The 27444-nt window shown below is 50.3% G+C and overlaps 1 protein-coding gene across 3 annotated transcripts in view; it reads left to right on the top strand.

Moving 5' to 3' along the window:
* RHBDF2 (rhomboid 5 homolog 2) overlaps nucleotides 1-27444 on the top strand; it is an 81942-nt gene that overhangs the window by 39622 nt on the left and 14876 nt on the right. For all 3 annotated transcript variants that reach the window (XM_030534433.1, XM_030534432.1, XM_030534434.1), the window contains 6 exons: nucleotides 16194-16349; nucleotides 17094-17221; nucleotides 21872-22064; nucleotides 23934-24146; nucleotides 25731-25859; nucleotides 27059-27186. In XM_030534433.1, the coding sequence (XP_030390293.1) occupies nucleotides 16218-16349; nucleotides 17094-17221; nucleotides 21872-22064; nucleotides 23934-24146; nucleotides 25731-25859; nucleotides 27059-27186 (923 nt within the window). In that variant the 5' untranslated portion in view covers nucleotides 16194-16217. The remainder of the gene's footprint in view (nucleotides 1-16193; nucleotides 16350-17093; nucleotides 17222-21871; nucleotides 22065-23933; nucleotides 24147-25730; nucleotides 25860-27058; nucleotides 27187-27444) is intronic.

Raw genomic sequence — 27444 nt, forward strand, 5'->3', positions numbered from 1 at the left:
GCCCTTTGAAATCCTCTGATGGGAAGTGCCATTGAAGTGCAAAGTCGTGTGTGTCTCATTCCTTAGGAGGGGGATTTTTTGGCAAGCTCAAAATTCCCCACATCTCATGTTGCTGCCCTGTGCAATCTCCACTGGTCTTGTTGCTAAAACTACCCTGATCTCTCTACCCCAGGATGCAGCTTGGATTGGATTTGCTTTGCTGCTTGTTTTACTTTGGAGTTGCTGAGTTTTCATTCACTCCCAGGCGCCAGGGATCGTGACTGGCTGCAGCTGGCATCCTCTGACTTGTTTGCTGTCTGCCCTGTTTGGAGAAAACAAAGTGTCTCTCTCTAGCTCACTAGTGGAGAGAAACTTTCCATCCAGGGCTTAGAATATGCTGCGCTGCCTGGAATCCTTCCAAGCAAGCAGTTATTAATGAGCAGTAAGCTGGTTGCATGGCTACCCCGTTCCCTGCTCCGCTCTCTGGCATCTCTGCAGTGAGGAGTTTCGGATGTAAGAGAGGATTGTTGTCTAGCGGGAGTCAATTAAAGGGACTTTGCCACATTTAATGTAAAAGTTAAAACAAAAAGTATCTAAAGGGAGTAAAGTCTGACTGCTGTGCCAAACGAGGACCAGTACGCGCAGGAAGCGAGGGAGAACGGGGCTTTGTATTTCTGATGGTGGGACAGGCACTCAGTGTAGGTTTCAAATCCCAGTTTACGAGGCTGTAGAGTATTCCTGCCCATGCTCTGCAAATGAGCCCTGATTAGGGTGACCAGACAGCAAATGGGAGTAGGGGGTAATAGGAGCCTATATAAGAGAGAGACCCAAAAATCGGGACTGTCCCTTTGAAATCGGGACATCTGGTCACCCAAGATCTGTTCTAACTTGACTCTGCCTTCAAAGGGCTGGGAGAAATGCACACCATTTATTACAATATTTTCTTGGTGTAACATACATGAACATGGGGGGTGTAACATACCTACCTTTCCACAACCTTCTGCATAACATCAAAGGTACTCCATTGCGTCATAGACCCTATACTGCTAATCAAAAGGTTAGTTCCCCATGTTATGTTGCAGTGATGCAACAAGTGCTAGTGACTACAGTAGCAGGAGGATCTGAGTCCTGGCCCGGCTGCTGTCACGCAGCAAATGGCCATAGCTTGTGGCCTGACTGCCATGAATTTATACATAGCGGCCATAGCTTTGTTCCAGTTTCAGGCTCTGGCTGGGCAGCACTAGTGCTCTTGGATGAGATGTAGCTCGTAGTATTCTAGCCAGATTGGCTGAGATGTAAGGGAGTCCAGTGCCTGGATTAGAACCCAAATCTTCCCATCCCCCCCATCCTTTTGCTGTCACCTCTAAACCACGCAATTTCCTCTCTGGTATCTGAGCTGCTCAGGGCAGGATCAGGCTGTCAAAGTGGGTAAATCTCCTTGGCATGTGCTACTTGGGATAAGTCTTGCAGAACAGCAAACGTTGGGAGAACACGTCCTGCAGTCACCCAGGACATGCAAATCTAGCAGGTGCCGTGGAACTGGAAAAGTCAGTTCAGTGCTATTGTGAAGCAATCCTGGAGAAAACAAGTGCAGAACGCTCTGTGCATGTTGTGAAAAGGGACGGCTAGTAGCTGTGGGAAAAACAGTGTTCCCCTAGGGTAATGCTGGCCTTATTAAGATCTGTGCAGTGTAGGAGCCCTGCACCAGGCAGGTGCGGTTCAGTCACTGTTCATACAGCATACATCTGAGCAGTCCTCTGTGCTTGAATGCTTAGTTGTTGTCCTTTAAGGTAACACCTAGAGGCCCCAACGGAGATCCGGACCCTTTTGTGCTAGACACTGCATGAACCCCTGTTAAGAGACAGGCCCTGCGTCCAGAGAGCTGACCATCTCAATGGTGCGGGTGGGGGCAAGAATGGATGTGTGCCCATGGGGAGTCAAAGCTCAGAGGCTAAGTTTTTTTGCCCGAGGTCTCGCTGGACTGTCAGTGCTCGGAACTGAATTGGGATCGCCTAAGCCCGAGACTGCCACTTTAATCATAAGTCCACCTTCCCTCTTCCTTGAACAGCCCTGGGGGATGTGTTCTAAGCACTCAGCATGCTAGCGCTCTATAAATGTTGGATAAAGTCATCACAGGTGTGTCTCATGCTGCTTGCACTCCTACATCACTTCTGAAATCTGAGATTTCCCCCAAGTCCTGTTGATCTTGTCTCCATCCTAGTGCTACGTAGCTGCCTTTTGTGGCCATTGTTATGGCACCACTCTGACCCATTCCGTCGCTAACAGGAGCCTCTTGGGGCTCGGACAGCTGGGGAAGCCATTGGCCAGTTGCTGCCCGTGGCATGACAGGTGCTGCAGCACAGCATGGTCTTTCGAGGAAGATCAAGTGTTTCCTGCAGCGTTGCCCTAGTTTCTTTGTTGCCAAATCACTGTGTCGCCCAGACAAAGTGAGAGGGGGTCACGCCGGGGTCTGAAGCTGCCCTCGGGCGACAGACAGAAGAGTAGGAGGGAAGCAGAGCACGAGCCCACACCGACGAGATGCTCCACGTGGGATCCTGGCTCTCTTAGGAGGGAAGGACGCCAGCGTGGTAGGTGGAGTTCCTGCCAACGTGTTGTAACAAAGCCGAGAGATCAGACCAAACAGTGGTGGCTGCTCCATGACACAACTGAGTCACTGGGGAGACTTCCCTGGGTAGTGCTGGGGCTGGTGGTTACTACTTTTGCTCTTGCCTTCTGCAGAAGGACTCGGGGGTCCCTTCCCATTGCGTGATGCCAAAGGGGCATCAGCCTTGCTTTCACTCAAAGGAGAACTGCGCTGTTCTGGCCCAGCCTGACCATCTCCAAGCTCACCTGGCACCAGGACTGCAGTTCCAGGGCTTACTCTGTTTCCTGAGGCCAGGGCCAGGGCCAGCCCTCCTGCTGGGGAGTGACCTTAAGTGTAGGAGCCCATGGAAAGGGATAAACAGCTTGTGTGAATACTGGCTTTCCGAAGGCGAGCTTCTCTGGCTAGATGGTGGTTTGCCTTGCCCAAGCACTCAAATGAAAGAGATTGTACAAAGAACCTTCCCCATTCTCTGCAGGTGCATCCATAATTCCCAGCCGCGTCCAAAGGGTCAGAAGTGTCTGGCTCCCACAGGAGCACTAGAAATCCCAAAGAAGGCAGAGCTGTGGGTCCTCCCCAGCTCCTGGTTCACACTCTTCAAGGGGGTGTGGTGTCCTGGGGCATTCTGTCTGCTTAGCACAATGCAGCTGGGCATTGCCATCCGGTGCAGAGCCCCATCACTCCTTCCAGTGCTTTGCAGCATAAAACCTCAGCATTTTAGGCTGGAATAGCAACATTTTAACCATCTGATTGTTAGGATTAATCAGAAAATAGCATGCCCTCGGACCTTACAGGGCATGTTTAACTGTTGCATGGTGACATTGAGGGCTTTTTCCAGTGGCTCAGCCAGTATCCAGCGTAGGTCTCTTTGCATGGGATGAAAGCAGCAGCAGGGTATCTCCTGTAAGTGTAGGGAGCTTGATTTGCCTATAGTTATGAGTCAGGATGCTCCATTTCCTGTCCAGGCTGTTTACCTGATCAGCTGAACTCCGGATGGTGCCTCAAGTGAAATCTTGGACTGGACTAATTGCATTTACGTTGGCGAATGTGTCGTCTGTGGCCCGCCAGATCCCCACTTAATGGATCTGTGGTAGCTGCCCTCCTCAGAGTCCAGATGAGATGATTTAATTTTAGAATGGAAACCTTGCTGCTCAATCACCTGTGAGAGCAATTGGCATTCCTTGGGATCGGACTGAATACATCACTGCAGCATTTTGGAGTTGCATCTACCTCTGTTTCCTTTCTTTCAGCCAGGTCTGCAAAGCCCTGTTGGTAAGGTAAACGAGGAGGATGGAACGGGTTTCAAACAAGGGGTCTGAGAAATCAGCTGCTGAGGCGCTCAGGCCTATTTATTAAAATCCTTAAACTGGAGGTGACGCTTTCTTCTGTTATTTATGGTCTCGTCTGCTGTGAGATGGGAACTGCGTGCATTTGGCTAAATAGACGAAGGGCCACTTCCCCAACAGCTCAGCATCCAGCTGCTCCCATTGTTCCCAAGGCTGATTCTGGCCTAAAATGTTTCACTGCAGCGAATGTGTGTGAACCTGACCTGAAATCTATTGCCCTGAAGCAGGGCTTGGTGACCCCCACAAACCTAGCCACAGTGGGAGTGGTCGAGCCATGGTACAGCCTAACGCTGGCCGGTTGGGCACTGTGGTACAAAGGACATCCCCAACCAGCTGAGATGCAAACCTTCCGTGGTGCTTTCAGTGAGTTTAATTGTTCTTTGCTGAGCCTTCCGTTCAGAGCAGTGTACTTTGCTGGCTGCCCTGGGGAACTAAAAGCAACAAAGAATCCTGTGGCACCTTATAGACTAACAGATGTTTTGGAGCATGAGCTTTCGTGGGTGAATACCCACTTAGTCTGGATCCATCTGATGAACACGGCTTCCCCTCTGATACTGGGGAACTAAGTCAGCTATATCATTCAGAGGTCTGTGGCTCACCTCTGGTATGGTGTATATGGCTTCCATTACCAATGAGCACCTAGCCATGTTAATGATTGTGATCCTCACACCACCCCTGGGTGGGTGGGAAATGCTGCTGTTTTGCACATGAGACTTAGAGACCAAACAACTCACCCAAAGTCACCCGGGAAGAGGCAGGAATTGAACCCACGTCTCCTGAGTCCCAAGCTAGTGCCCTGATTGCTGCTGCATCCTGCCTCTCTACTAAGCATTAAAATGTTTTCACCAAATGGCCTCTTTCTTCACATGCAATTGACCATCCTAGATAGGACAGTCCTTCACTCTCTCAGACCTTGGGAGACAGGCCAGTCCGCGTTTACAGATAGCCCCCCAACGTGAAGCAAATACTCACCAGCAACTACAGAACAAAAACACCAACCCAGGAACCAAACCCTGCAACAAACCCCAGTGCCAATTCTGTCCGCGTGTCTAGTCAAAGGACACCATCATAGGACCTAACCACCTCAGCCATCAGGGGCTCATTCACCTGCACATTTACCATCATGTACTAGCAATGCCCCTCTGCCTTGTACATTGGCCAAACCGGACAGTCTCTACGCGAAAGAATAAATTGACACAAATCAGACATCAGGAATTGTAACATTCAAAAATCAGTAGGAGAGCACTTCAGTCTCCCTGGACACTCAATAAAAATCTTAAGTGGCCATTCTTCAGCAAAAAAACCCTTCAAAAACAGACTTCAACGAGACCCTGCAGAACTGGAATTAATATGCAAACTGGACACCATCAAATTAGGCCTGAATAAAGACTGGGATTGGTTGGGTCACTACAAAGTAATTTTCCCTCTGATATTCACCCCTTCTTGTCAAGTGTTGGAAATGGGGCACATCCACCCTGATTGAATTGGCCTCGTTAGCACTGGACCCTTCATTTGGTAAGACAACTCCCATCTTTTCATGTGCTGTATATTTATACCTGCCTACTGTATTTTTCACTCCGTGCGTCTAATGAAGTGGGTTACAGCCCACAAAAGCTTATGCCCAAATAAATGTTAGTCTCTCAGGTGCCACAAGAACTCCTCATTGGTCTGCTCCTGCTGGTAAGAACCGCAGACTTCCCCCAGGCCAGCGGTGGTAGGCGAGGCTCTGGTTATACTGATCAGTCGGTACAGCATAACTTACAGTCCTGCTCGTGTGTGCACTCCTCTCCCTGAGAGAGCTGTCACAGCACATCTGGTGTCAGAGCCAAGGCTTGTGCACGGAGAACACACAGGGATGCTGCTGCCCCCTGGTGGTCAAATTTATTCTCACTAGGTGTCTTGAGATAAGTCCCATAGTTGAATGATTTAGCTCCATGGTTCTTGTCAGGGGGCCATGAGCAGGTTTCAGGGGGTCTGCCCAGCAGGACCAGTGTTAGACTCACTGCAGCCCAGGGCAGAAAGTCTAAGCCCAGCTGTGCAGGGCTGAAGCCTGGGGCCCTGAGCAACTTAGCTTCGCGTGGGGCCCCAGGCAATTTCCCTGCTTGCTACCCCCTAATGCTGGCCCTGGCTTTTATATGCAGAAAAAAGTTGTGGCACAGGTGGGCTGTGGAGGTTTTATAGCATGTTGGGGGACCCTCAGAAAGAAAAAGGTTGAGAACCCCTGATCTAGATGATGATGGTTAATAGTGCTGGTAACTTACCGTGTTTCGTGGCCTGCTTTTTGTGGAATGGGTTGTGTCTCGAGAGGACAGTCCTATAGCTCAAGCACAGGATTTGGAGTCAGGGACTCAGCAGAGCAGAGACCAGAAATCCACCGAGTTACTGTGATCTTTAGGAATACTCTTAACCTTTTCTGTGCCTGTCTTTCCACAGCTGTAAAAATAACCCCCGCCTCACAAGGGGGCAGTGAGTTCTTTCGTTCAGAAAGTGGCTGGAGAGCCGGGGTGAAAAGCAGCAGAGAAGGGCAAAGGAATAGATACTCAAGGGAGAAATGGCTGGATCTTGCTTAAAGCAGGATTTATATAATTCTCCGCGTACCATTTACAAATGGGATGGAGTGTGAAGAGTGCTTTGTTCCAGCATGCAGAGAGGCCTGGCTCTCTAGGGTTCACTAGAAAGTTTTTGTAGGAGAAATGGCTTCAGGCCAATTGCTGAAAAGATTCCACTTAGTCTAACATCTCTGGGGTCAGAGTGTGGGGTAAGAGAAGGGTGAAAAGTTGAGGCTCTATTTTCAGAGAGCATCCATCCCTGCAGCGGCTTCTTATCCTCAGTTAATTTATAACTTCCTCCAGAACTTGTAGTCTAGATGCTCTCCAAGCCCTAGGGCTTGGGGAAGCTCCCAAATGTTTGTGCCCTTGAACAAACCTTAGGGGAGTCTCCAGACTGGTCTTTACAAGCACGTTAACGGCCTTGAGTTAAACAGCAATCGTTAACTCCTGAGTGTAAAAACCCAAGTCTGTGTAGACAAGTCCAGAGAGAATTCGGTCTCACTCCAGGGTAGGTAGAGTTTTCTGTGTATAGAAGTGCACAGGGGGGAGGGATGATGGTGATGGTATCCAGCTGCTACAGCAATGAGTGCATTAGAAGTACAAGTAGCGTCTCCCGGGAAGGTTCATGTAGTGCATGCCCTGCTACAGGGCTGAGGAAAAGACTCTGCTTTAGGCTCAGGCTAGCATGAGAGCCAATACGCCATTTCGAAGGTAGGACAGCCATTTGGAGCTGCAGGCCTAGAGCGTGGCTCAGAATGAGGGCTCCAAGATTGTCTGGACAGCTGTGGGGCCTCATCAGGAAGCAGCTAGGAGCACCATTGCTGCAAATAGGATTGCAGACTCTGAGGCTGCCCTCTCTATCTCCCTTCATCCCTTGGTTTCCCCAAGGTTCTGAGGCTGGGAGGGGTAGGGGTAGAGGTTGGGTGGAATCTTTATCATGTGGACAGGTCCCCAGGGGTTGTATCTGTGCAGTACTATGGGCCAAGGCTGAAGAACATGCAAAGACTCCAGAATCTACAGGTCGGTCATTGCCAGACGTGTGGTGACCTCTGCAGCTTTCCCATGCTGCACTGGGGTCTCGGGCACTCCTCTTCCCCAGGAACCCAACGCATTGTTTGCCAAAGGCTGCCCTCTTCATAAAGCACTGAACACAGATGCATTAGCAAATCTACGTGGTACGTGTGGCTCTCAACCCTCCCTAGAACTACTCAGGTGGAGGTGCTTGTGGCCAGGAGCCCTGGGGGTCATAGCACTACCTGAGCCCGCAAGCACTAGGGAGCAGCTGGTTTATGTAGGCATGTCCCTGTGCTGGCACGGTGCCCTGGTGCTGGGTCTGTGGGGCCAGAGGCTGCTGGGCATGTCTGAGTGAGGCAGCTGCGATGCTTCTTGGACTTGCTACGTCTCCCTGGTTCCAAAGACTCATAGGCACCCTCCCCCTGGATTTATCCAAGTTTCTCCCTTTGCTTTTAGAGGCAGCAGCGTGGCCTCTCGGAAACAAGGGGGTGGGGATTGGTTGATTTCCCTCAGGATGCAAAGGCCAGGTGCCTGGTGCATCTTGGGCACCTCTGTCCTTAGGGCTAAGAGACAATAAAACCAGGTGCTTCCTGACTGGCGGTCGCTCTTTCTCTTGGTCGCTTGCATTCTGCTGTTCCATAGCAGTGCAGCCTTTGGTGCTGCACAGTCCTCCCCTCTCAGCACTGTTTGATCAGCTGATGCCCCACGCTTGCCTGGCCAGCTGCCTTCCTGCTTCCTCTTTGTGCTGCACTGTGACCTTGCTCAGAATCTGACCCTGCTGTTGTGAAATTCTGTCCGGCTTGCTGCTCTGGGTTTTGCTGCCTGCAGGGTGACTTTCCCCATGCAGTATGCTGACCTCTAAGGAACCCAAACTGCTTTAACAATACCTAGCATGTCTAAAGTGCCTCTAATATAGTGATCTCCAAGCCCTTCCCAATGAAATGCCTCTTACGAACCCTCTGAGCTAGAGGAGAGCTGTTACTTCAGCAGGTATTCAATAACAGAGCGCTCTGCATGTTCCCCACTCCCTATGCACATCAGTCATTCCCAGTGCACAGTTCCTGTGTGGTAGTTCAGGACAGGAAGTGAAGAATGCCATTAATGACTGAGAGTGCAGGAGGGTAGCACATTCTTTGGAATTTGGCCGGGGTGCTGGGTTTGCATCCTTGCACTTGCAGAAAGTGTTTTGGACTCTTCCACCACCACAGTCACTCAGGACCGAGCGTGAAGTAGAGGCCCTAATGAGATCAATGTCTTAGTGTGTCAGGACATCGGAGCAGCACTAAGGGAGTACCAGCTTCTGGATTGCTAGCGAGTGGATGCTGCCTGGGGGCTCCTGACCTAGCCCTGCTTATGCTGTGAGTGCAGAGCTGTGAGTGCAGAGCAGACTCCCACTGGAGCCTGTTGATGCTTTAAGCAATGTAGACATTTCTGCAGGTGCAGAAGGGGCTCCTCCCATTTCAGACTGAATGGGTTGCCAATGGGTAACAGAATGAGCACCCCTGTTGGGGTCTGGGCACCAAGCAGCTACTCTGTTGTCTAGGAAGCAAACTGAGGTGCTTGCAGAGGGCTAGATAGCAGAAAGGGCAGAGATGGGGGCTAGACAAATGTGGGTAGAATAACTTCCCAAGCAGGCAGCACAGCGGGGGAAGCTGGGCCCATTGGCATTGCACCAGGAACAGAGTAGTGCAGACTAGCACTGAGTAACTCTAGATCCATTGCATGTGCCCCAACGAGAACCAGGCTAGCCGTTGATTGGGCTGGTTCAAAGCAGATTCTGCAGTGTCCTCCCTGGGTTAGTCTTTCTAATCAGGAGTCAAAAATCCTGTGCACATCTATTTTCGTGATATGGAACAGTGCTGCTGTAGCACTCAGGCACCTTACAGGCACTAATAAATTCAGCAGCATCACAGCTCTATCAGCTGGATATTTATTCCTGTTTTACAATTGGGGAAACCGAGTCATAGAGTGAGGATGTGACTTGTGAAAGGTCAGAGGGCATCGGAGAACCAGTGTCGCCTGATTCCCATTCTTGTGCCCCAACCTGTTGTCTCTTCTTCCACCGGAGTCTGTTCAGATGGCTCAATGACCTTCTTCATTCCAGTATAGGCTGTACTTGGGAGGGGGGTGGGGGGGAGATTGTTTTGCGAAAGCCCTCATGGAGCCAGAAGGTGGCCTAGTTTCTAGAGGGTGTGTTCCATTGTCTCGCACAAGGTGGCAGCAGAGTCAGTAGCATGGTAGCAAACAGGACAGCTCAGCATCTCTAAGAGCAGCACTGCCCAGGTCTCTTCCTTTCCTGGCCGGCTGTTTGGCAGATGCAGCGAGGGAGTCACTGAGTAGCTTTGTTGGTGGAGGCTACACTAATTGAGCCAAGGGTTACCTCCTCCTCCTCCTCTTAGAGTCCTGAGCTCAAGTGTGCACGTGGGACTCAAATGTGGCTCAGAGCGGTGAAGGTTTGCATCTCTTCCAGGTGCTGCATAATTTCCTAATAGGATCCATGCCATTACTTTTCCCGACTAAAACATATCTGCAGTGCTATTCCCTTTTTGTCTGGCTCTTTTTTAGTTTTATAAACACAATAGAGATGTTTCAGCTTGAAGTATTAGTCGCCCCCGTTAAGCCTCTCTGCACCCCGCATGAAATACCTGCCAAGCTTTTTGGTTTTGCATGGCCTGAGCCACGTTTCATAGTGACACGCTGGAAGCTCAGAGCTCCAGGGTTTCTCCTTCTCACGTGCTTCTGGTGTCCATCCTTGATGATGCTGTTGCTGAACAGCAGGAGATGGATGGAATCATGTCTGCAAAATATTTCCCACTCTGAATAGAAGACTTAGCTTGGGGCTGCGTTTTACATGAAACGAGGTGTCAGGCCCTGGTGCCTTTACCCCTCTTGGGGTGGGATTCTGCAGTTCTCTCACTCTGACAATGGGCCTGGGGCTACAGTACCCAGCTATGTATCAGCTGTTCTTAGCCAGCCAATCTGGCTGGGTTTAGCTCCTGCGGTTCTTCCCTCTGAGAGTCCGTGACCAACCGTGTACACAGTGATCAAAGAGCTTAAACAACCACGGTGTTTTAACAGTAGGAACAACACATTTAGAGAGAGAGGGTTTTAAAAGAGCCTTATGTGACTGTCTGTCTTACCTAATGCCCCAGCACCCTGCGGTGGTGACCTGGGCAGGGCTGGCTTCGTTAGACACCCTCAGCATGTTTGTGTGCTGTCTGGTTCCCCTGGACAGTCGACCCTCCCCTCTCAAGAGGGTTCCTGTTCTTACCTGCCAGAGTCCTTTTGATCTCCTTTGCTCTGGACCTTTTCCTGTCCTGGTTCAAACCAGGTTTGTAGGTTGGCTGGAGAGGAGGCAAAAATCTCCGAAGCTGGGAATCCTGGCATTTTCCTTTAACTCTCATGACTGCAGAGGGGTCATTTGTCTTACAGACTCATAGACTTCAAGGTCAGAAGGGACCATCATGATGATCTAGTCTGACCTCCTGCACATTGCAAGCCACAGAACCTCACCCATTCACACTCTTGAGCCCGTCTTTCCCTTCCAGTTGTTCCCCACCCATCCCCCGTCTCCAATCGTTAGCCTGGTGTAGTCACACAGAAAACCTCTCAGTATCCCAGTGAACATACAGTATTCATGCATGATTATAGAGTAGCTCCAAATCTATCATGGCTAGTTCATAGCTCAAACCTTCCTGGAAAACAGCTGTTTTTAGCCCTTGTGGTTGCAGAGAAGCTTGAGAGCACGACTCTTAAAGGCTCAGAATTCACAAGATTGACTTAAACATCTCACTGTTTTGAAGTCAGTAATTTTGAGGCTGTTGTTACTTATGGTGGTGGTTTTTGGCTGAGGGATGTGACTCGTTATGTTTGAACCCCTGGGGTTGTCTGTGCTGCAATAGACCCCACCCACCGCTCTCATGATAACGTTGGCACCCAGTGTGGCTGGGGGTCGGGGTGGGGGAGGGAAGGAATTTGTGAAGATCTAGGACTTCCAGCCTGTTTCCAAAGCAAGCTTGACCTGTGTGGCTTGCGGCGTGGGGGAGAGCTAATGGGAGCTGGGGTTAGACTTGCATCCCTGGAGGTGAACAGCACTTTAATATTAAACACCATTATAAATACTGGAGGCAAACAGGGCTTGGGGGGAGGTTGACAGCTCGTGACCCCCCATGTAATGACCTCGTGACCCCCTAAGGAGTCCTGACCTCCAATTTGAAAATCCCCTGTGCTAAGGCCAGATCTATATTATAGACCTATATCCATCTAACTACATTCCCCCCCCGCCCGAGCAATGTAGTTACACTGCTGACCTAACCCCCCCATGTAGACGGCACTCTGTCCATAGGAGAGCGTCTCCTGCCCACAGAGCTCCCGCCTCTGTGCCAGTGTAGCCCGGCATGTGAAGACAAGTCCTGACTAATGGAAGCCATTTCTGGTGGCCCTGTGCTGGTTGGTAGCTCTTACTCAGCACTTCCATCGTTAGTCTTAAAGCGCCTTCACAAGAGAGGGTAAAAATCATCCGTATTTCAGAGAGGGGGGAAACAGAGGCACGCTGGGGAAGCGACGTGCCCGAGGCTGGGTACTTGGCAGAGATGGTAACAGAACCCTCCTATGATACCCCAGGCAGTGCCTTTTCCTTTTCCATGCTGCCCATTCTCCTTCAAATCCTAATTTGTGCAAACCAATGTGCCGAAGACTTTGATCAGAGGGTCTTAATTTTTAAAACTCCTACAGTAACTGGGCTAATGTAGTTCAAAGGCACCCAATCAGCTAAGCGTCCCTGCACTTGTAGCTCTGAGAGTGGGGTTTGCAAGAGGTTAGGATGGGGGTAACACACAATGGATATATTGGCTTTTAATTTAGTCTCTTGCCCCACCTTCCAACTCCAACACTATTTTCTTTTCTCACCCCTCACCCTCTGGCTCCCAAATCCCCCGTGCTAGAACCTTGTCCATAAACGTACAAGCTAAACTCCACCCTGCTGACACAACCCAGGATGCTGCCAGGCAGGAACAGAGCAGGCTTAGAACCTCCCTTTTCACTACACAGTCCCCACTAGCACCCCTCTAGCTGTGAAAAGAGAGCAAGTGGATTTTTAACCCTTGCCATTCCCGCTTCAGTTCTCGCTGAGCTTAGCCTGCCTGACCTAAATAGTTATATAAGGAGGTGAGGAGACCACTTAAAAGCTGTACTGCAAATCCGGCTGACCCACTGCCCCCAGCTTTCACTGCTAGTCCCTCCAGGGCATGTTTCCTTGCTTGGACTGAAGAGCCACGCAGCTTACAGCTCGCCTGGCTGGGAGCTCTCTCATGCACCATGGCAGTGGGCTCACCACAGCTGTCTGACCTGGCTGCTATCACTAACTATGTGTGAGTAAGTCTGTAAGGCTGGGATTATGAGCCTATTGTGTTTACATCAGGGAGCCTAGGGCTAAATGGGTGCTAAGGTAATCCTTGCATCCATCACATTTGCCCGGGTATTCCCATCGAGTGGCACTGCACTAGTACACGCTGGGAGCAGTGGAGAATCCGTCCCATAGACTAGAAGATTTTGCTCTAAAGCATAGAATCAAAATACAGAAGAACTCAGTAGGGTACGGCTGTTCTAGTGCTCCATTGCTCACAAATTGGTGCAACAGCTCAGATGGCGCTGGCACAATCTCCTGGGGGTGGAATTCACTGCCCTTCCATTTCTCTGGGCTCAGAAAAGGGCTAATGGGGATGATGTCACTTTTCTGGCCTGTTGTACCAGGATCAGAGAGGGGAGTTCCGAAGCAATGTCAGCTGGTTGCTGAGTATGCTCCCACACGTCAAAGGCTGAACCGCAGTGGGACCAGGCCAGAGCGGGGAAGGAGTGCTCTCGTGGGCCAGGCTTTCTCTGCTAATGAGAACAATGAGCCAGCTGGCAATGTGGCGGCAGCAAACTTGGAAACACCTGGCTCATGCAGAAGGCAGCGAATACAAAATGTCTGGTCTCTAATGATCTGCTTTCAAGGCTACTGAACAGAGTTAGGATATTTTTTGGAGAGGGTGGGGAGAAGAGAGAAATGAGGGGCTGGTAGCACTGACTCCAGTGTCACTAATGCCATGTGTTCAAAAATAGTGAATCAGACCCTCCAAAATTATGAGATTTGGGGGGAGGGAGGAATAAAACACAAACTTGTCTCTTGTCTTTTGAATTTTTAGCCTTTGGGCTCATGCTTGGGTCACGTTTTCAAGTTTTTTCTCTGCAGCCAGCAGGGCTAGAAACTGTTTTTATGAATGCAGAGAATTCACAGTAATCCTGTGACTCCAGGAGCTGGGGCTTTAATTAAATCATCAAATGCCATGGGACGCCAAGAGATGGTAACGCTGTAATGCATCTCTGCTGGTGCTCCTGAGTCCTACCCAGGGCATCCTCTGCTCACCTGGTCTCTGCCTAAAAGTTGTTCAAATGAAGCAAAAGTGGGCCAGTCCCAAATGAAGGCTCCGTGTCTACTAGGCGTGTGGAGGAAACTGTCTAGCTCATTTCAGTCTATGCGAGGGTTTGTATGAGGTGCATGCAGCTTTTTTTCCTGCATGTGTTTGAGTTCCAGTTCCATAGTGTTGCTCAAAGTTCATTTTAATGCTAGAGATTTTGCTACCAAACTTCCCACTCACTGCTCTTCCTGATGCTGCTCACTTAAAGTTTCCCCCACCCTGCAGTGGGAGCGTTGGCTGGTTGGTGAGTGGTCTAAATAGCTGCATATGTGCTTGTTGCTCTAGGGCACAAAGAGGAGATGTGGGCCCCTGCCCCTAAGAAGCAGCTTCTAATCTAAATGGACACCCCCAGCACTGCACTAGATGGGACGGGGAGCAGGGAAGTGCTATTCCATGAGTGCAGTAAAGGCTTATAGATTACGGCCAGGAGGGACCATTACATCCTAGGGCAGCCTGTGCTCGTTACTAGCTGCCCCAAAGTCTGCCCCCATCCTGTGTTTCAAAAGTAAGGGCCACTGATTGCAGAACTGTAAGTTCTTCTGTCATGTTGCCTTCAGAGAACAGCCTCTGCAGAGGGAAACACTCTCTTGTCTCCCCAGACCGAACCTGAAGAGAGCTGGAGGGGACGGCACCAACCCCAGCAAATGGGGAGTTGTGCCATCCCTGTGTTCGTAGCGAATGGGCTGCCTGGTACAATGCTGTCTACTCGGCCACCACTCCAGTGTAGCATCCACACCTCGACTCTCCTCCTTGGGACTTCCTGAAGATGCTCTTCTAGCTGCCTTTGCTGTAGGATTAGAGAGTCCCGTTCCATGAGCGTCTACAGACTTAGCAGGCGTGGAACAGGCTTAAATGCTAAATGGTAGCAGAAGCAATGGCTGGCTAAATCCTGCAGTGGTGTACAGGTTTCTCTCCTGCCCACCCTTCCTCTCTTTCCCCCTCCACCCCCCCTCCCCACACAGTTTGAGAAGGGCAGATGAGTGGCCTTGACCAGCCAGTTTGCTGAGGCTTCTGTTGAGCTGGGAAGAACTTCTACTGTGCGCGCCACACACAACATGCACCCAGTGCTGGGCTGGGTGATTTTAGCTAGACTGGGGCAGGAGAGACCATAATGCATCATGTTTTTTCACTCTAGGTTGCTCCAGATAGAACCGTGGTGTAACCGTTCTCACACTCCTATCTTGACTGATTAGTCCACAGGCCTTTAAATACCTTACAAACCAGAGATGGCCGAGACTTCTGATTATCCACTCCCTTTCCCTGGTTCATTCTCTACAGGACACTTTCTGGTGGGAATCTTTCTTTCAGTGTCTGGCGAGTCCCACTGCTTCCATGGGGAGATGATTCTAGAATGGAAATAGGTCTCATGGTCTGAAAACGTTTCTACTACTCAGCTTTAGTTTCCTTTCTTGGTTTCTTCTCCTTCTACTGAGCTCAGAGCAACTGCCTAACCTGGGGGTTGTAGTTCTGGACCCACGCCAGGTTAGTTCTTTGAAAACTGGACGTCTGTTTGAGTGAGTGTGACTTCCGATGGCTTTCCTGCTGCTGTGGTCGAGCTGCATGTACTGTAATCTGCGTGTAGCCATCAGTTCCCATTGCCAGCCATGTCTCTAACTCCACAAGCACCTTGGGCTGGAGGCAAATCTCTTCAAAGCCTTTGTCTTTGCTATGTTGAGCTGCACCGTCCAACCTTCTGGGCAGCATCGCAAGTCAAAACGCTTGATAGGACTAGTGGTGGGAGGTTTGCTGCATGGTTACGATAAAGAACGGCTTAGAGCAGGGGAGCAGCAGGTGGGAATCTCGGTTTTTGTTCCTGTCTCTGCCACTGAATTACTGCGTTGGGCAAGTCCGCTTGCTTTTCCCCGTCTGTTACATGGGGATAATGGTGCACGAGTCAGACATGTTGTGATTTTTAGGTAGCACTTGAGGATCTTTGCATGGAAGTCACTGTAGGAGTGTGAAATGTTGATCTCTAGCAGCATATGGCTGAGGAGCAGGGGCTCCCACTGGCCCTTTGGGAAGTGGTTAAAGGAAAGGATTCTGCATGTTTCTCCTTACTGACGTGCCTCCAGGGGGTCTCTGTGGTGCACAGAGCCATTAGCAGTTATCTGCGATAAATCCATAAAATGGCCGTTACCTTGCCTTCCCCCTAGAGAGGAGGCTGATCAACCTCCTCCCCTGTGCAATCAGCAGTGCAGGCCAAGAAGTCTAGAGTCTAACTTCCCCCCCTCTTCTCCCCCTTTAGCCTGAGTAACTCCTCCTGTTTGAGATGTCGTCCAGCGATAAGAATGGGGGGAGCCGGTCGAGTACCAGCAGCAGCCGCTTGCAGAGCAAGAAGCCCCCTGACCTCTCCATCACCATTCCACCAGTGGAGCTACAGGAGGAAAGCAACCCAAAAGTGGTAAGAGGGGGATCCCCGATTTCCCAATGCCGGTTAGTTCCCAGTGACCCGGGAGGGTGCGTTGGGGAAGCAGGGGGTTTCTTTGTAGCAGTGGTAAGGTACTAGGGAATGCTGCTCCTCTGGGAGCATGGTTGAGCCCCATTCCCCAGCCCAGCACCCATCTCCTGTCCCATTCTGCTGCTTGGTTAGAGCCCATGCAGCTCTGAGCCCTGAATGCTGCCATTTTCCAGGCTGCTGCCCAGCTGGCTGCTCAGGATGATGATGTGCATTGATGGTCCATCTCCAAGGGATTAGTTATTCCCCCACTAGCTGCCTGTTATGAAATGGCTTTACAGGGCTCCCTCCCCACAGCATTGCTCTTCATCCCTTCCACCAAGGGTTGGGCGCAGGAGCTGTCTAAGGGGCCCAGGATGCGCCAAAGGGTAGGCAGATGGGGTGCAGGGGGGACTTGGTTTTGCAATTGGAGTTTTTGAAGCTGCTCCTTGCTTCCCTATGCCAGCAGCACATCTGAACATGGGACCCCTCTGTCAAGCTCTTAATTTAAGGTCAAACATAAGGCGAGCCCTGCGAGAACCCAAACGTGTACGTATGGGATTGAGCCCTGGTGAGAGGTAGATCAGTCTCTTTGCTGACAGACTCTTTTCCCCCCTGCCTCCCTTAACAGTGGGTTGTGGGGGGATCCCAGCTATACACAAGTGTTCCCCTCCCCCAGCTCTGCTCCTAATGGCTTGGCTCCTCTTCCAGCCTCTGAAAAACCCAGTGTATCAAAAGAGCGTGAGCCTACAGGAGCCCAGAGGGAAAAGGGATGAGAACACACTGGAGAGACATCCCGGCTTCCACAGACAGACCTCCCTGTCCCAGAGCATCCGCAAGTAAGGAGCATGCAGCACTGGGCGTTACAGCACCGTGTGTCAGACGCTGCAGCACCTGGTGCTAGGCTGTGGGGAAAGGAGTTGAACAGATTTGGCTCCCTGCTTTTCTGGTCTCTGCCCTGGCTGCAGATGACGCGCTGCAGAACCAGGCGTGGAGGTCGAAGCTGCGTGTGTTAGAATCAAGAAGCTGAAATAAATTGACCAGGTCCCATGTTGGGTTTTCATCTATTTGTGTGTTGCCTGGCTGTTCGCTGTTCCAGGAACAATACCAGTCTCCTCAGTTAGAATTAGAACTCGTGCTTTTCACAGATCAGTGCCAAAAAGCACGAGGCTGTTTCTCTGTGGTATTTACGTGGGGCTTTCACTTGGGCTTCTGTTTCAGCACCAAGCTAACAAGCCTGGTCCCAGTGCGGTGCAGGCACCAGCGATGTTGCCAAGATTTCTGAATTTCTGGTGTCCCCTGCTATTGCAGGCTGGGCCCCTCCAGAGCAGAGGCTGCCAACTGAGCTAAACCATGGCAGGCTTCTGTGGGTGAAGTGACTGGGCTGGGATCAAAGAACTCACTTCCCTTGTAGTGTGAACGGTTTGAACATTGCATGTGCCTTGTGTGTTCTTAGACCCTGAATGCCATGTCTACGCTGCGTTTGGGGGTGTGATGGCAGCACAGGGAGGCACATTGCTGCGAGCAGTCATTAACTAGCATGGCTAAAAGTAACTGTGAAGATGTGGGGCTGCAGGCTCCAGCCAGGCTAGAAAAGCCCCCCAAACATACTTGCTTTGCTAACCAGGGTCTGTACCGCTGCATCTTCACCGCTATTTTTAGCATTCTAACAATTAAAGCTAGCACGGATGCGCCTGCCTGAGGCTGTCTGCATACAAACCACAGTCAACGCACACGGCTGCTGCAGTTTGCATGTTGCTGAGACATGCGTGTCCTTGGCTGCTTGTGCCTGGTGCTCACCAGGAGTGCGTGTCCCCATGTAAAGTCTGGTGCCAGCGTGCCATGCACCATCGTCCAGTTCAGTGCCTTTTGGGCCACTTATGCAAGGTTTTATGGGATAGTAATGATTCACCCAGATCTCTGGGGAGCCAGGGGTCAAGTTCCCAGCATGCAACTCTCTGCGTCCCGTAAGACCATCCACTTCCCATCATTTTTGTGCCTCTTTTAACAAAATCCCACATCCACTCCATGCTTTTCAGGCTCTGGCAGAAGCCTGGAAGCCATAGAGTTCTGTGCTGTTCTTGTGAATGTGGCAAATACAGGATATACAACTCCTCTGATTTTTGCAGACCTTCAGGAAGTACCCCAGCAACCAGGGACATGAGGCTGTCTCAAAGGACAGTTGACTGGTGGACGTAGCAAGAAACAATTCAGGGTTGCTTGCCGTGTTCGTGAAACGAGCACTGAGTGTTGGGATCACATCGTAATGCAGGTTGGGAGCAACGAGTGGTGGCGCCAGAACCTTGGGAGGTGAGAAGCCATCTTCCTGGATCCATGTGCAGAGCTCGTTCCAGCCCCCCAGGGCAGGGACCTCAGAATGAGAGCTGCATTGACAGTGGAGGAACCAGCAGCAATCACCCTCTGGAAGTTTGTAATGGGAAAGCATTTTGGCATTGGGAAATTCCCAGTGGAGACCACTCATGCAAGTGTATAGCGCCATGAAGCGTATCTTGTTATGCAGGAGTGAGACTCTTGGCAACATACAGGGGCTGCTGGCAGATGAATTTGCAGTAATGGGGTTCCTGAGCTGCAGTGGGGTGATGGATAGCAGTCATATCCCTATTTTGGCACCAGCCCACCTTGCTACAGAGTACAGCAACAGAAATGGCTGCTTTTCCAGGATGATGGAAACATTGGTCAATCACCAGGGATGCTTCACCAATATCCTTGTGGATTGGTCAGGGAAGGTGCATGATGCTCACCTCTTTAAGAACACAGGACTTACCCAAAAGCTGCAGGCAGGGGTGTTCTTTCCTAACTGGCGGGTGTTGAAATGCCAGTAGTGATTCTGCGCGACACAACCTATCCTTTTTGCTCCCATGGCTTGTGAAGCTGTACACCAAGGGCTTGCTGTCTGAGAAGACCCATGATGTCCTGGTGCATTTCCTGCTCCTTGTCCTTCTGGGACTAATCCCTTGCCTTTTTCTTGTCCTCTTTCTCTATGCCATTGGTCACATTGGCTCACCAGCCCCCTTTGTTCACGGGCGGATATAGCATTGACTTGTAGGATCTCACAGAACATGTCCTCTTCTTTCTTCTCCACAAGGCCAGGCATTTTACGTGTGTGGATGGGTCCCCCCTCAATGCCACCAGGTCAAAATAGACTGATGTATCATTACATTTCCGGTCCCACAGAAAGGGAATAACCAACGTCAAAACTCCCTCCCCTTATTCCCATAAATCCTCTTAATGAGAAATGTCCGGTGATGGTTGTGCTGTGGAGCACCTCAGCTGAGCACCGCCCCAGCCACGGTGAGTACGGCCTGCAGAGGTGAGGAGTTAGACTTTCTGTTTCACGAAGCTACAGAATTTGAGCCTCTATTTAGCATGGGTCTGAGTACAGAGCAAGGGCAGTAAATATTGGCACTGGCTTTCACAGGCAGTGGTGGTTTTTGTCTGATATTTCACTTGGAAAGGGCACAACAGACCAGTGAGCCCAGCTGCTGTTGGCGTCCCAAAGCTGCCTGAGCCCATATGCCTCTGGCCTGTTTCAATGGTGCTAGCTGAACTCCTCCCAGACTAGCCTGGGAAAGTGTCCTTCTGCGGCCATGCCTAGAAACATTAGGGAGAGGACTGCCTCCCTGACCATTTCATCACGATCTCTCCAGAGGATACAAGGGATATCCCTGTGTTCATAAACTGCTTCTATCCTCCCTTCCCGCCTAACCCAGCAGAGGAATGAAAAGCAGCTGCCTGCTCTTCCCCGCTTGTTGTACTGCTACCTCTTCTCATACAACAAAAAGTCGATAACTTTAGTGTGGGCCGGGCACCAGCTTTAAATTTAAACGTAGTAAGGAGACATGCGTGCGCACGCTTCCCCAAGCTCCTTTCCCCTTCATCTGTGGGCTCATCTATGCTCACATGGACTGGCCAGTCTCCAGCAGAGTATTCAACAGGTCCTAGCTAGCAGCATGGCTGGAGTCCCCTGCTGTGTCATCGTCCCGGTCCCCTCCTGCCCCCCAATGACAGGGATCTCCATCTCAGACTCCTTGGAGGCATCGGCAGTGTTCTGGGAGGTACTGGTGGGATCTCTAGTGAGCAAGGCATGCAATTTTTTGTAAAAGCATCAATCTCCGGTGCAGCACCAGCTTGACTGTTACCGTCCCAGCCTTGTGGTATCGCTGGCGAAGATTCTTCACTTTCTCACAGTCCTGCTGCTGATCCCTCTCTGCATCAGAACTCTTCGCCTGCATCCCCTGTGCTATCTGCTTGTAGATGTTGACGTTTCTGTGGCTGGTCCAAAGTTCTACCTGCCCAGCTGCTTCTTCTCCCCACAGGCCTGGGAGATCCTGTCTACTTCAGGCACAGTAGCTCATGTGCGTGGAGTTGGAATGGTCATCTGGACAGCTGCACACTGTGTGATGAAGTGAGACTTTTCTGTAATATTTTTATGAAGCCTGTGTGTGCCTCAGTTTCCCCTATATGCTGTTGTGTTACCTGGTATGGGGAAAAGGATTGTTTGCTCTTAGGGCAGGCTCAGAGACGTGGGTATTAATGTTGCGTGCCTGGCTGAGCTTGAAATGTGCCATTTAAAAAAAAGGACTGGCTGAGACCGACCTCCCATGAATGGAGGATATAAGAAAGATGGCAAATCCAATCACCCAGGGCATTGATACCTAGCCACCAAGGACCCAGCAGGAGGCAGATTTCCCCACCTCTCTTCAGGGAAGCTGAGCAACATTCCCCAGCTGGAGAACAAAGGACTGGAGAGGGGTGAGGTGAGGGGCTAAGAGCTGGCTGCTGGAAGGAGTCAAGGCTCGCATCTGGAAACTGACCCAGAAGGTGTCAGACCAGAGCCTGAACAATGGCGTTCACCCAGCTTGGCCAGAATCTGGGCTAACCAGAGCAGCCTAAGCTTTAACCTTCCTTTCTCTGTGCTACTCTAAGGACTTCACTGTGGTGCAGTTGACTAATAAACTCAACTCGTGTGTGTGTGTGTGTGTGTGTCTCACTGGAAATGCTTGGAGAAGTGCATTACAATCTGCAGAGTGGACAAGTCTCTAGCTCTATGCCATTCGGGGGTGGGGGAGGACGGTGGTTTCACTGCATTGTCGTAATGTGGCACTTACATGAATCGGAGACAAATTTGAGTGTAGACACGGGCATAAAGAGGTCATTGCAAAGCAATTTATGTCAACCTAATTCTATATTGTAGACCAGGCTCCAGGTGCAGTCACACACCCCAGATGCAGTGTGGACAGTATCCAAAGTTGCTTACAGCTCTGGAGGTGGTAGTGATGGTGTCTGAGATGTGGGTGGTGTAAAAGGTTCAGAAATGGTCTATTTTAGATACTATTTTGCACTCCAATTCTATATTTATATGACTTGCTGTGTTCTCTGTCATGTGGACGTAGTCCCTTTGCTGCAGGAATGTAAAGGCCGCTGTGCAGAGATGGGCATTATGTTTCTCTAAACACTTGCTTCTGCAGGGGGACAGCCCAGTGGTTTGGTGTCAGCAGTGACTGGGAGGGAAAGCGGGAGCACTGGCAACGTAAGAGCCGGCAGCACTGCAGCATGCGATATGGCAAGCTCAAGGCCCCCTACCGAGACATGGAGCTATCCAGTCAGGAAGTGCCCTCCTTCCAAAGCACCGAGTCACCGAAGCCATGCAAGATGCCCAAGGTAAAACTCTCAGGGGTGACGGGTTCTCTCCCCCCCGCCCCCCCCCACACACACTGGGGTGTCACCTGATGATGTACTGGGATCCCACTGAGCCTGCCCGTTCCACCAGCCTGGGTTCCCTCACCCTGTCCTGCTATGTCAAGCCCTCAAGCCGCCTCTGGCAGACACCCAGGTAGGGCCACACCCCGCTGCAGAAAGACAGAGGCATGAGATCAGCACTGTGTGGGAAGACTCAGCTCAGGGATTGCCCAGTACTCAAGTGCGCAACCCCTCTGGAGTGTAATTCCAAAATTGTATTGTCTTGTGCTGCGCAGAAATCTGTACAGCGTAAGCTCATGAAAATTGCCCCCTCCATCAGTGTGGAGGAAGATACCCCGCCCCCCCCCCCCGATATGAATTGCACAAACTGAGTTTTAGAAAACAAAACCAGTTTATTAATGACAGTACAAAGGATAGATTTTAAGTGATTAGGAGGGATAGCAAACCAATCAAAGTAGATTCGTGAGCAAATAAAGCAAACGTGCAAACTAAGCTTAAGACACTAAAGAAACGGGCTACAAGTAGTAATTTCTCACCCTAAACGCTGGTGTAAGCAGGTTTCAGAGATTCTTGAAGACAAACTACTTCTTCTGCTTACAGCTTAGAATTCCAGATATTCCTTTCACAGACCAGACACCTTCTAGCCTGGGTCCAGGTCAGTCTTGGGTGTTTTTAGCAGTCATCTTGGGTAGGGATTCAGTGAAGAACTGACCCCGATTAACTCATTCCTCAGCCTTAAAAAGGATTTATATATGGTGGGAATCCTTTATTTCCCAGTTTGACCCCTACCCCCACCAGTGGAAAAATACAGCAGTCCAAGATGGTGTCCAGTGCAGGTGACATGATCACATGACCCTTCAGTGTCAGCATCCCAGGAAGGCAGGAGATTAGCATCTTCAAAGACCTAATGTTCTCCCTAATGGTTTATTGACTAACCAGCCAGACTGATTGATTGCAAACATTTTCTTGTAATTGATATAGTCAGCATTCCTAACTTCAGATACAGAAATGATACATGCATACAAATAGGACCATCACATTCAGTAAATCATCATCTTTCCAATGAAATCTAACATGACCCATCTTGCATAAAACATCTTAGTTATGCCATATTCATATCATCATAACAATAACTCTATGAAGAATATGGGGCGTAGTGCCACAAGGGGTTTCTCCTGTCTTAGCTCTCACTTTAAATGATTGAAATGGGGATTCCTAGTCTGAGGCCATGGCTACACTGGCACTTTACAGCACTGCAACTTTCGCGCTCAGGGGTGTGAAAAAACACCCCCCTGAGCGCTGCAAGATACAGCGCTGTAAAGCCTCAGTGTAATCAGTGCCACAGCGCTGGGAGCTCCCTGCGCTGCAAGCTACACCCGTAAGGGATGTGGTTTACGTGCAGCGCTGGGAGAGCGCTGGCGCTTTGACTACACTCAAACTTCAAAGCGCTGCCATGGCAGCTCTTTGAAATGTCAAGTGTAGCCATACCCTCAGCCTGCCTGCCTCTCTGGTCTAGAGTGCCGGGGAGCAGGTGTCTTCAGATCAGACTGTTGGAGATAACTTCAGCAAAGGATTCCCAGAAATGCTGTCTGAGCATAGCGTAGCCCTGTTGGATGGGACCTAGTCTTATGGCTCAGGCAGTAGAAACTCAGACTTTTAGATCCAGTGGTTCTAGGTTCAGTCCTGGCAGGAAACCCGCTTGCAACAGGGTTCACTTGCGTAAGGTGTATCTTTGTCTCTCTCTTTTCTGTCTCTTACATTCATGTGCACACAGAGCTGAAAACCGAACCTGTTCACTAACTTCTGCCTCTCTGTCCATGTGACTCTAAGATTGTAGACCCTTTAGCCAGAGGCCGTCCGTTCCGGCATCCGGATGAAGTCGATCGTCCTCGGACCCCTCACCCTGTTCTACCACCCCAGACGCCTGGAGTCCTCTCCATGACATCCTTCACCAGCGTGCGGTCGGGCTACACCCGTTTGCCCCGTAGGAAGCGGGAGTCTGTCGCCCACATGAGCTTCAGGGCAGCTGCAGCTATCATCAAAGTGAGTTCCACTTGTGAATGCATTCCCAGCTGAGCTGCTGCCTAGTGAACCTTCCTCAGAGACTCATCCAGGGCACCCTTATGTCCTGTCACTTGTGTGTTCCCAAGATCTGAACTGGAGCCCTTTCTAAGGTTCTCCCATGGCTCTGCAAATGCAGTTGTGGGGGAAAAATGACACTTAATGCAAGACAACTTGCCAATGCAGTCTGAGACACTTTGCAGACCCCTAAATTTTTGTGGTTTTGATACTTTTTGTAAAATGTTTTGGTTGGATAACATACAATATCAATCAATGTATTGCAGTGCTTTATTTTAAGTGGAATTTTAGTAAAAAAGTTAAGTGGTTTGAATGAACAGTGAACTGTTTAAGCAAATCATTGAATGGCAACCCTTAACGTGGAGGTTTTTCTGATTTCATTTTGCAAACATTGCATAAAAACCCAGTCATGGTGGTGTGTCTGCTTGGGCCCAATAGCAGGACTACTCTGTAATAGAGAATAACCTGGTTTCACAGACTATACGAACCAGATGTGGCTCACCTTGTAGACAGAGGTGGTTGAAAATTTTCTGACAAAACAGTTTTCCATCAGATCATGCTGATTTGACAAAATCAAAACACTTTACTGGAATGTATTGATTCCATCATTTCCCCATGAAAATGTCATGAAGACTGTTACAGTTTGAGAAGGCCAGAATGTTTAGACTTTGAATATACTATTATAGTCAACCTCATAGGCACACAATGTTTTGTCACAAAAATTTGGAGATTTTGACTTTTTGGCCCAATTTGGGACAAAACCAGGTTTCAGAATCTCTCTAAATTTTCTGCAGGATAGAAAGGCCAGATTTTGATCAGCTCTAACCATCGAGTTTGGCAACACTGGCATTTTGAGCTATGTTTTAACATGTTCATGTACATTCATCTGCAGCAAGGGAGGTTTAGGTCAGATGTTAGGGGGAAAACTTTCTAACTCTAAGGGCAGTTAAGCTCCGGAACAGGCTTCCAGTGGAGGTTGTGAAATCACCATCTCTGGAGGTTTTCAAGAACAGGTTGGACAAACACCTGTCAGGGATGGTCTCGGTTTGTTTGGTGCGCTTCAGCACAAGTGGCTGGATCTGGTGACCCTGGGGGTCCATTCCAGCCCCACATTTTTCTGACTCTGTGATTGTGAGTTCTGGTGTGGGCAGGACACATGTTTGTTGTGTTTTAGCTCGAGGCTGGAGCTTGATGGTTGCACTTGCCTTTTTACTGAGTGTTATAATCTCTGATCCAGTCACGAAGGTGTTTGTGTGGCTGGTGCGTAACTGGGATTCTGAGGCACGTTATGGAACCATCATTGCTTATGTACTGCTGGGTGCTGGCCGAGGTGCATGCAACATTCTCAAACCTCCCCAACAGAGATCTGAAAAGCTGACGGCTTCCTTCCTTCTTTGGGAAATCTGTGTGCAGATTCCCAGCCATGCAGGTTAATCCACTTGACGTTCAGCCCCAAAACTGCCTCTTGGTCCCCTGCTATAGTTTGGCAAGGTCCATCTTTACTAGTGCATTTAATCACCCAGTGTTTTGCCTTTTCCTCCATGAAAGGGACGTTCAGTTTTGGAGCCCTCGGCATCAAAACACAGAGGCAACAAGCGGAGCTTCCTGTATCCCAGCATCCTGGATGAGGACATGGTAGATGCTGCAGATACGCTGGACTCCTCATTCTTCAGTAAGGCAAGCATGGTTCCATGATATCCTAGCTTCACCCCCTCTCCCCTGCAGCTTTTCCTTGGGGCTGAGTCACCGGGTCTTGGAGCCCCTGGGGCTGGTGATGTGAGACCCTGGGCTGGCTCTGCTGAGACTCCAGTCTGTGCATGTTGATGGAAACTGGGGCTTCACTTCCCTAGCTGTGATATTTTGATTTAAACCCCGTGTACATTTCCCCTCTTTCTTCCTCCCCCCCACTCCCCTTTATTTTAAATCTTTCTGACACTGGTGCGTGGCATCCCAGGCTGATATCTTACAGGTTCCATGCCCCAGAGAGCTTTTACTGCTTAGGACATTGACCCTGATCTATCACCCAACACCGAATAATTTCCCTGCCCTCCCAATCTCACCCTGCTAAACTTGTTGCTTTTCACCATTTCGGGGGAGTGGCGGGGCTTGCTTAATATGCTGGGAGGGAGTTCAGTTTTGACTAGCAGGGGGACCAGAGGCGACAGTCTCTGTTTGCAAACAAAGGGGGAAATACACCTTAATTATTGTCACTGATTTCTCCCTACGTACATCCTATCCCACAGCAGCAACACTCAGCCACATCTACACCGTGAGGACTAGAGCAGCGTAGCTCTGGTGCTGTAGCTATGCTGGCTCAACCTTGTCACGCAGAAACTGCCCAGAGAATTCCTCCAGCAGCCTAGCCACATCTGCACCACAGGCCGGGTCAGCATAGTTATGGCGCTCAGGGATCTAGACTTCCATACCCCTGGATGGCGTCGCGAAGTCAATGTAAGCTTTAAGTGTGGCCCAGACCTTCGGTCTGATTTAGATTGTAAGCTCTGCAAGGCTGGGACTCTTTGTACAGCTCCTAGCACAAAGAAGCCTCCATCTCCACTGGTCCTTAGACACGACTGTAATAGAGCGTCTCCAGTGCTGCAGAACCCAGATGTGCTGTAAGTTCTTCGGGCTAGGCAAAGCCGTGGTTTCTGTCCCATTTGTAAGACCCTGTTAGTGTTCAGTGAATCAAGGATCAGATACCACACTAAGCATAAATCTCTTCAGAGAATTAATGGTTGATCATCCCCCATGGTCTCACAAGGCCCTGTCCTGAAGCCAGGTCTGAGCCAAAAGCAAGTCTGGTTGGAACACCATCTGGATCACTTCTCTGTCTGAGCTAGGCCATCACCCGCATGTCTCTGCTGTGTCCCTCACAGATAGATGCGCACGAGATGTATTCCATGCCGGATGACGTGTTCGAATCTCCACCCCTCTCAGCTGCTTACTTCCAAGGGCTTCCTCACCTGGATGGTGCCCGATCCTCTGAGGTGGAGCAGCCTGTTGTGTGAGTGTGGCACAGCCCCGAACCAGAACCGACAGAGATTTGCCCAGTGCCCCTCAGACTTGATGTGCTGTCCTGGAGATTCTGTTCCTTCTGAGCTGGCCCATTGCACTGGCTGGTGCTGGGGGGCTGGAGCTGGGCTAGATATCCAGAGGGAACTTGGCCCCATCCCTTTCCCTGGCAACTCTTTTCACTCCTGGCAACACTGGCCATGCTGTGATGAGGCCATGCAGAAAGGGAGAAAAGGATTTAACTCCACGT

This window comes from Gopherus evgoodei, chromosome 15 (assembly GCF_007399415.2).
Source record: "Gopherus evgoodei ecotype Sinaloan lineage chromosome 15, rGopEvg1_v1.p, whole genome shotgun sequence".
Lineage (NCBI taxonomy): Eukaryota > Metazoa > Chordata > Testudines > Testudinidae > Gopherus > Gopherus evgoodei.